The sequence below is a fragment of the Balaenoptera acutorostrata genome, chromosome 5, assembly GCF_949987535.1.
Source record: "Balaenoptera acutorostrata chromosome 5, mBalAcu1.1, whole genome shotgun sequence".
NCBI classification, from domain to species: domain Eukaryota; kingdom Metazoa; phylum Chordata; class Mammalia; order Artiodactyla; family Balaenopteridae; genus Balaenoptera; species Balaenoptera acutorostrata.
Genome location: NC_080068.1, coordinates 10,851,394 through 10,861,417, shown reverse-complemented (window position 1 = coordinate 10,861,417; position 10,024 = coordinate 10,851,394). Strand labels below are relative to the sequence as shown.

General features: G+C 41.9%; 1 protein-coding gene across 4 annotated transcripts in view; it reads left to right on the top strand.

Annotated features, from left to right (window-relative positions):
- The first annotated feature begins 1,073 nt into the window (after positions 1 to 1,073).
- The window catches only part of SNCA (synuclein alpha), a 138,083-nt gene continuing 129,132 nt past the window's right edge, over positions 1,074 to 10,024 (top strand). The window contains exons 1-2 of one of the 4 annotated variants that reach the window (XM_007184097.3): positions 1,074 to 1,097; positions 3,752 to 3,897. In XM_007184097.3, the coding sequence (XP_007184159.1) occupies positions 3,777 to 3,897 (121 nt within the window). In that variant the 5' untranslated portion in view covers positions 1,074 to 1,097; positions 3,752 to 3,776. Of the gene's footprint in view, positions 1,098 to 1,120; positions 1,220 to 2,133; positions 2,601 to 3,751; positions 3,898 to 10,024 lie in introns of those variants that run through there. The other 3 variants (XM_007184096.3, XM_007184095.3, XM_007184094.3) reach the window with 3 other exon arrangements.

Genomic DNA, 10,024 nt, shown 5'->3' with positions numbered 1-10,024 from the left:
AACATTTGGAAGCAATAAAAAGAAACATTATTGATTCACGCAACAACATGAATGAACTTCACAGGTATTAGGCTGAGTGAAAGGAGCCAGAGACACACAAAAAATGTTCATAATGTATGGTCTTATTTTTATGAAATTCTAGAATATGTACAACTAAAAGGGGCGTGAGGGAACTTTCTGGGGGACGAAAATATTTTATTTCTTCACAATGGTGAGGGTAACACTAATGCATATATTTTTCAAAACTGATTTAAAGGAACACTAAAGAGATGACCATATGACTGAATGTAAATTTCACTTATATTTTAAAAAAGGCCATCGAAACATTATTGTGTTTATTTAAAAATAGTTCTTATATTTTATGGATGCATGCTTAATTGCTTACAGATGAAAAGATACATGCAATTTTGGGGATTTAGTAAAGAAAAATGGGGGAAGGGAGTAGTGGTAAAAATGGGGAGTGGCTGAGAATATAGATGAATCGTGCATTGGAAAATAGTGGAAGTTGGGTGATATTCCACTGAGAGTTCTTTGTTCTCTCTACTTTTGTCTATGTTTGAACATTTCCCATAAGAAAAAGTTGAAAAAAGAGGGATCATTTTGGTTCATCTCCCTTCACAAGAGAAAACTGAACAGAAGAAGGACATAACTTGTTCCAGCTCTCAAAGCCAGAAAGCAAACCAAGTCCCAAGTTTAACCTACTTTCTCTGATCCCAAGGAAACAAAATATGAGCGTTCTGGAAAGGCTGCTTTTCAAATGGGCCCACCGATAGCGCAAGGAGTTGTTTAAGCAACAAATACACTTGCTTCCAGTCTCTTTTGGTTTCAAATGGTTGTTTTGTAGATTTAAATTCCTTTTTACTCACATTTCAGAATGTGAGTGCAAGGATCAGAGAAAGCTTTTTTTTTTTTTCCTACAAAAAATAAACACAGCACAAACAAAAAAACATACAGCAAAGACTTCTTTTCCCCTTCCAGTTCTAAAAGCACCCTCCCATTCCAGGCAAAAAAAGCAGAGGCAGATCTGTTACGGGGAGGCGCTTGGGTCTCCGTTCCGGTGTGATCCAGAACAGCTGTTTTCCCTCCAGCTCTGAAAGGTGAAACTGTTAAGCAATGCAAAAATTGTCTTGAAACCCGTGCGAGTGTCTGCCTGTGTGTCTGTGTGTGGGATGCGGTAGCGTGTCAGCACCGAGGACAACGGGAATCAGAAACCGGAAAGGTGAGTGGTGTGTAAGCATCTCCCTTTGCAGAAGGGGCGGAAGAAATTGGATCTGCTGGGTCAGGCGACTCAATCACGCTGGCTTTGTCCCTTCCAGCCAGGTCCTCGAATCTGTAAAGTAAATTCCATTCTGAGAACGAAAAGCCTTACAGCCGCTTGGTTTCGACGGCTGGGGACTATTCCTTCCTTGTTCCCCTGATGGGAAAAGCAGCGTCTGGCAGCCGCTGGTTGGTGGAAAAGCAAATGGTGAGAGTGGGGCGGGAAGAGGATTTGACGAGCCTCCTCCCGCCTCTTCAACCTGTAACTCTTCTTTACTAGTCTTCTCTCCACCCGCGAGACCATTTCGGGCTCATGAGAGGTTAAGAGCAAGCGTACATCTGGAGGCTCTTTAAACAAAAGCATCGTTAACGCTGTGTCCTACGACCATTAATCAGATTGCAGCGACCCGCGGGAAACGTGCTCTTGGCAGGGCCGGTGGGAGCACCTTTCCTAAGCTGCCTGTCTCCTTCCGCAGCTCCCCGAGAGGCTGCCTCTATCTTTGGGGGTCGATTTCCCCAGACTTGCACTTCCCCAGGCTGGTTCTGACGTGGGGGTCCCGTGAGGAGCCAGAGGGAAAGGCGGAGATGGGGAAGGAGGGGGGGGGGATGGGAAAGAGGGAGAGACATCAGTCCAAGCCTAACCGGTCCGAGTCTCCGCAAGAGCCCCCGTGACCCCGGACTTGCAGTGAGCCCCAGCACGCCCCACCTTCCCGTCTCCCAGGACCTGGCGGGCTGCTGGAGTTGGAGGGACCACCTTCCTCCGCCCCCCATCGCCAGCCGAGAAGCGGAGGGAAGAGCACGCGGCGCGGAAAGCGGCGAGCGCCGGTGAGGGGCGGGGCGAGGAGCTGACAAATCAGCTGCGGGGGCGGCGAGCGCAGGAGGAGGAGGAGGAGGAGGACGAGGGGGAGGAGAAGGAAGGACCGCGAGGAGGAGAAGGAGAGGGGGCGAGCGAGCGAGCGCGGCCACGCGGGGTGAGCTGTGTGCCGGCCTTCGAGCTGAGCCGGGGACCGAGCCCTGCCTTTAGCGTCCTTGGCGCTCTTTTCCCCTGCCTTCCCTTGCGACCTCCTGTCTTCTTCTCCCGGATCCTCCCGTGCGGGGGACGGGGAGTGGCAATTCGACGCCGGGTTTGCGGGCTGGCGTCCCACGCCCCCAGCCTCTCCTCGCACGGTTATGCTGACAGCCGCCTCCTCTGGGGACCACCCCTCTTCTGGTGCCACCTCCACCCTTCCTGCGCGCTCTGCATCCTCCCTCTTCCCACTTAAATAATATTTGGGAATTGTTTTACATTTTTTAAAAGTGCGGGTGGGGGAAGAATCCGAGTTCTGAGGAGCGGAGGGAATCAGGTAAGTACCTGTGGATCTAAACGGGCAGCTTGGGAAATCATGGAGAAAACCTGGTGGGAGAAGAGTCATTGCGAACGCCCGGGAGGCGGGGTTGGTGCTGCTGCAGTGAGGACCCGCCGTAGTCGAGTCCCTCGCGGAGGTGGGTTCTTACCCCTAACGGTGAGCTTGCGGAAAGTAAATTCACCTGGCTTGCCTTCTGCCTCCGGAACTCCCCGCTTCTCGTCCTCAGAGGCTGAGAGGTCCGGATTCTCAGGGGTAAGCTGTTTCTCTGGGAAAGGCGAGGATGCCCGATGGAGTATGAGTATTCAACTTTTATTTTCCGCTTTCCTTAAATCCCGCAATCCGTTCTCTCTGTTAAGTAGACAAGCTGTGTTTGGCAGATCATTAAACGCAAGAGCAAAGAGGGCAAGCCAGCAGGTGGTAAGGGGTTAACAGGTGCGGGCGCCGGGTGGCTGGCGGGTGCAGCGCGCGGAGGACGCCCCCTCGGGGAGCTGGCGCGCGTCCCGAGGCTGCCCGCGGGTGTGAACGCGCGCCTGCGTGCGCAGGGCCGATGGCCGAGGGCAGGGTGCGTGGTGGGCTGGATTAGGGTGCGTGGTGGGCTGGATTAGGGTGCGGGGCGGGGGGGGGGCGGGGGCTGAGGTTCAGCCACGCCCAGAGTGAGCAGTTCCCTCCCTTGCCCTCTTCACGTTTGACCTGTTAGCCGCCTTCGGGAATTTATTTTAAGAGTGTCCCTGACCCCGTGCCTCCAGCTCCCTTTGCTTTTTCTGTGACCTGTCTTCTAAACGCACTTCTAAGTTACACTGTTACCATTTGGACCCTGGGAAGTTAAAAGAGGGGCCCATCTTTTCATGTAATTCCACTTCGGAAAGGCTGTAAGAACAGCTCAGATGATTCATCCTAATCCATGTTTAGGCGGCTAGACTTTTACCAGCCAAGATGGATGAGAGATGCTACATTTTTAATGCAAAAGCTAAAAAAAAAAAAAAAAAAAAAAAAAGGCTGCTTTGTCCGATGGTGGAAATGGAGGTACACTTAAAAGAATCCCACACTTTTGGGGAGCCTACTGATCTTTCAGTGGTTTTTACCTTGGGTGGTTCTAATTTCGTTTGGTTTTACCCAGAAGTTCTCAAAGTGTATTTTGTGTTCTCCAGTGCGGTGTAAAGGAATTCAATAGCCATGGATGTATTCATGAAAGGACTTTCAAAGGCCAAGGAGGGAGTCGTGGCCGCTGCTGAAAAAACCAAGCAGGGTGTAGCAGAAGCAGCGGAAAAGACAAAAGAGGGTGTTCTCTACGTAGGTAGGTAAGACCCAAGTGTCACTTCGTTATTTATGACTGATGCGTTAGGATGACTCATGTTTTAAATGCTGGTGTTTCCCACTTGATTCAGTTCTGCATCTTCACTTGTCAAAATGATGGACTGAATCAGAGGTATGTGTAGGTAGGTGAATGTGTGTGTATGTTTGGGCTACAGTAAAAAGTGGGGCTATTTTGTTTCTCCAGATTATTTAATTTTGCAATAATACTTAGGACTTGGTTTCTTTTTTAAAATGAATGTTTCTATGCATAAGTAACTATAGCTCCGAGGACAGTTTTTAAAACTCAGTCTTAAAAAATAATCGAGACTATTTTAAGAATCAAACTCATCCATGGGCTTTTGATTTCTTTTATCATCATGTATAATATATGCTAATTTTAGTGTATTCCAATTTAAAAATAAGACTTTGATATGACCTTGAGATATGTAAAGAGAGACCTTCTGTGGCCCTAATAAGGAAAGGGCAAAAAAGTCTTTGGTGGAGTTACTTCTTGCTACCACTTGGTAAGCTGGGGACTAAGCTCAAGAAAGTGCTTGAAGGCTGCTGATATCTCCGAGACGTTTATATATTTCATTTATCAAGCGATACACACAATAAATGATGAGATTGATGCTTATTATTTCTACTTGTTTATAAATTCCCACCTTGGAGTATTCTTACAGACCCTGACTCTCATGAACCGTGTTAGGTTGGGTGTTATTTTACAAATCACCTCAAACTCTTTGGGGAAGAAGTAGGCACACACTAATGCATAGGAATAGACACATGCACACACATACACTCACCCACTGCCCATTCTGCCTCTCCTCTTTCTCCTCTGAGCTCTTCCACATTCTCTGGCAGCAGCTGTAGCAACGGTAGCCAAAGGATGAGCAATAAAGTGGAGGATGAACATATTTAGAATACTCTGCCTGTGTCTGTGGGGTGAAAGAAAGCTACACCGTCTCTCCAGCATCGACGGGCTGGAGAAAAGTTATACTTGGAACGATTTTTATGAATCCTTCTCATATTTTTTTCTCACTGTTCATAAACTCTTTTTACGTTGGCTTAATCTTACCACAAATCTCTAGTTAAATTACTCTTTACCTTAAAACATATCTTCATTGGATTAAAAGATGTTACAAGAGGGAAAACATTGATGAGTTAACTTCAAGTTTTTTTGTGAAGTGCGGATTATATCTTTTTAGATGGAATTTGGGGTACTGAATCAGTGACATGCAGATAATCAATATCTTTATATTTGTCCTCAGTTTTCCAAGTTGTGCAAGTGCATGCTTGCAACTATTCTTTGATTTCAGTTACTTTATAACTTACTAACTTTAAAGATTTTTTTAGTATGATAATATCCACTTTATTAGTTTTTAAGGAGCCCAGAAAATACTGAATATTAAATTAATACATTGCAGTTTTCCAGGTAATAAGCAGGATTATCATCTGGGAAGTGTATTTGTTTTCATTGTCAACTATGAGTTTGGGCAAATAAAATTATTTTACTTTTTAGAGATTAATTTGTTCTGAGATTATTATATGAAGTTTTAATTTGTTTATGTGACACGTGTTTTTTAAAAATCATCTTCAATGTTTATTTTGGTATTTAACACATGGTGCATTCTATAAACTGTTTATCAGTTATGTTTTAAAGTCAATTAAAAGTTGAATACAAATACAGGATTCAGGACGAAGAGTGACCATGTGAAGACATAGTAATATAGTTCAGGTGTTGTCAAGCTTTTTCCTTAAAGGGGTAGATAGTGAATATTGTAGGCTATGATACATGTTTCATCTGCTCAACTTTGCTCTTATAGTGTGAAAGCAGCCATAGACAAAAATTAGGGTGGCTATGTTCCAATAAAACGTTACTTACTAAAACAGCTGGGGAGCTTATTTGGCTCATAGGCTGTAGTTTGCTGACTCCTGATAAAGGAGAAAAAAACATAGATTTGACGTCAAACTTAAATTCCACTGCAGGCTACACCACTTATTACCTCTAGGATACTGGGGAAGTAACTTAACATATCTGAGCATCACTTTCCTCATTTGTAAAAATATGATATGGATAAATACAACTAACTACCTTGCAGAGTTTTTGCGAGAATATCATAATAAAGCAGAACATATGAATAATAACATATACTTTTAAAAAGTTAAAGACTTTATTTTTTATAGCAGTTTTTAAGTTAACAGAGAAATTGAGATGAAGATACAGAGGTTTCCCATGTACCCCCTCCCCCCATACTTTCATAGCCTCTCCCATTACTGACATCCTTCACTAGATGGTACATTTGTTACAACTGATGGACCTACACTGACACATCATAATCATCCAAAGTCCATAGTTTCCATTCGGGTTTGCTCTTGGTATAGTATATTCTGTGAGTTTGGACAAATGTATCATGATATGTATTCATCATTATAGTATCTTATAGAATATTTTCAGTGTCCCCCAGCCCCAGGCAACCACTGATCTTTTTCTTTCCATAGTTTTGCCTTTTCCAAAATGTCATATCATTGGAATCATATATTATGTTATCTGTTCAGATTGGCTTCTTTCACTTAATAGTATGCATTTAAAGTTCTTCCATGTCTTTTTTTTTTTTTTTTTAATTCTTTTTCTACATTTTATTTATTTATTTTTTTTAAACATCTTTATTGAAGTATAATTGCCTTACAATAGTGTGTTAGCTTCTGCTTTATAACAAAGTGAATCAGTTATACATATACAATATGTTCCCATTTCTCTTCCCTCTTGCATCTCCCTCCCTCCCACCCTCCCCATCCCACCCCTCTAGGTGGTCACAAAGCACCGAGTTGATCTCCCTGTGCTATGCAGCTGCTTCCCACTAGTTATCTATTTTACATTTGGTAGTGTATATATGTCCATGACACTCTCTTACCCTGTCACATCTCACCCCACCCCCTCCCCATATCCTCAAGTCCATTCTCTAGTAGGTCTGTGTCTTTATTCCCGTCTTGCCACTAGGTTCTTCATGGCCTTTTTTTTTTTTTTTTCCCTTAGATTCCGTATATATGTGTTAGCATACTGTATTTGTTTTTCTCTTTCTGACTTACTTCACTCTGTATGACAGACTCTAACTCCATCCACCTCATTACAAATACCTCCATTTCGTTTCTTTTTATGGCTGAGTAATATTCCATTGTATATATGTGCCACAGCTTCTTTATCCATTCATCTGTCGATGGACACTTAGGTTGCTTCCATGTCCTGGCTATTGTAAATAGAGCTGCAATGAACATTTTGGTACATGACTCTTTTTGACCTATGGTTTTCTCAGGGTATATGCCCAGTAGTGGGATTGCTGGGTCGTATGGTAGTTCTATTTGTAGTTTTTTAAGGAACCTCCATACTGTTCTCCATAGTGGCTGTATCAATTTACATTCCCACCAACAGTGCAAGAGGGTTCCCTTTCCTCCACACCCTCTCCAGCATTTATTGTTTCTAGATTTTTTGATGATGGCCATTCTGACCGGTGTGAGATGATATCTCATTGTAGTTTTGATTTGCATTTCTCTAATGATTAATGATGTTGAGCATTCTTTCATGTGTCTGTAGGCCATCTGTATATCTTCTTTGGAGAAATGTCTATTTAGATCTTCTGCCCATTTTTGGATTGGGTTGTTCGTTTTTTTGTTATTGAGCTGCATGAGCTGCTTGTAAATCTTGGAGATTAATCCTTTGTCAGTTGCTTCATTTGCAAATATTTTCTCCCATTCTGAGGGTTGTCTTTTGGTCTTGTTTATGGTTTCCTTTGCTGTGCAAAAGCTTTTCAGTTTCATTAGGTCCCATTTGTTTATTTGTGTTCTTATTTCCATTTCTCTGGGAGCTGGGTCAAAAAGAATCTTGCTGTGATGTATGTCATAGACTGTTCTGCCTATGTTTTCCTCTAAGAGTTTGATAGTGTGTGCCCTTACACTTAGGTCTTTAATCCATTTTGAGTTTATTTTTGTGCATGGTGTCAGGGAGTGTTCTAATTTCATACTTTTACATGTTCCTGTCCAATTTTCCCAGCACCACTTATTGAAGAGGCTGTCTTTTCTCCACTGTATATGCTTGCCTCCTTTATCAAAGATAAGTTGACCATATGTGTGTGGGTTTATCTCTGGGCTTTCTATCCTGTTCCATTGATCTATATTTCTGTTTTTGTGCCAGTACCAAACTGTCTTGATTACTGAAGCTTTGTAATATAGTCTGAAGTCAGGGAGCCTGATTCCCCCAGCTCCATTTTTCGTTCTCAAGATTGCTTTGGCTATTCGGGGTCTTTTGTGTTTCCATACAAATTGTGAAATTTTTTGTTCTAGTTCTGTGAAAAATGCCAGTGGTAGTTTGATAGGGATTGCATTGAATCTGTAAATTGCTTTGGGTAGTAGAGTCATTTTCACAATGTTGATTCTTCCAATCCAGGAACATGGTATATCTCTCCATCTATTTGTATCATCTTTAATTTCTTTCATCAGTGTCTTATAATTTTCTGCATACAGGTCTTTTGTCTCCTTAGGTAGGTTTATTCCTAGATATTTTATTCTTTTTGTTGCAATGGTAAATGGGAGTGTTTTCTTAATTTCACTTTCAGATTTTTCGTCATTAGTGTATAGAAATGCAGGAGATTTCTGTGCATTAATTTTGTATCCTGCTACTTTACCAAATTCATTGATTAGCTCTAGGAGTTTTCTGGTAGCATCTTTAGGATTCTCTATGTATAGTATCATGTCATCTGCAAATAGTGACAGCTTTACTTCTTCTTTTCCGATTTGGATTCCTTTTATTTCTTTGTCTTCTCTGATTGCTGTGGCTAACACTTCCAAAACTATGTTGAATAATAGTGGTGAGAGTGGGCAACCTTGTCTTGTTCCTGATCTTAGTGGAAATGGTTTCAATTTTTCACCATTGAGGACAATGTTGGCTGTGGGTTTGTCATATATGGCCTTTATTATGTTGAGGAAAGTTCCCTCTATGCCTACTTTCTGCAGGGCTTTTATCATAAATGGGTGTTGAATTTTGTCGAAAGCTTTCTCTGCATCTATTGAGATGATCATATGGTTTTTCTCCTTCAATTTGTTAATATGGTGTATCACATTGATTGATTTGCGTATATTGAAGAATCCTTGCATTCCTGGGATAAACCCCACTTGATCATGGTGTATGATCCTTTTAATGTGCTGTTGGATTCTGTTTGCTAGTATTTTGTTGAGGATTTTTGCATCTATGTTCATCAGTGATATTGGCCTGTAGTTTTCTTTCTTTGTGACATCTTTGTCTGGTTTTGGTATCAGGGTGATGGTGGTCTCGTAGAATGAGTTTGGGAGTGTTCCTCCCTCTGCAATATTTTGGAAGAGTTTGAGAAGGACAGGTGTTAGCTCTTCTCTAAATGTTTGATAGAATTCACCTGTGAAGCCATCTGGTCCTGGGCTTTTGTTTGTTGGAAGGTTTTTAATCACAGTTTCAATTTCAGTGCTTGTGATTGGTCTGTTCATATTTTCTATTTCTTCCTGGTTCAGTCTTGGCAGTTTGTGCATTTCTAAGAATCTGTCCATTTCTTCCAGGTTGTCCATTTTATTGGCATAGAGTTGCTTGTAGTAATCTCTCATGATCTTTTGTATTTCTGCAGTGTCAGTGGTTACTTCTCCTTTTTCATTTCTAATTCTATTGATCTGAGTCTTCTCCCTTTTTCTCTTGATGAGTCTGGCTAATGGTTTATCAATTTTGTTTATCTTCTCAAAGAACCAGCTTTTAGTTTCATTGATTTTTGCTATTGTTTCCTTCATTTCTTTTTCATTTATTTCTGACCTGATCTTTATAATTTCTTTCCTTCTGCTGGCTTTGGGGTTTTTTTGTTCTTCTTTCTCTAATTGCTTTAGGTGTAAGGTTAGGTTGTTTATTCGAGATGTTTCCTGTTTCTTGAGGTAGGCTTGTATTGCTATAAACTTCCCTCTTAGCACTGCTTTTGCTGCGTCCCATAGGTTTTGGGTCGTCGTGTCTCCATTGTCATTTGTTTCTAGGTATTTTTTGATTTCCCCTTTGATTTCTTCAGTAATCACTTCGTTATTAAGTAATGTATTGTGTATCCTCCATGTGTTTGTATTTTTTACAG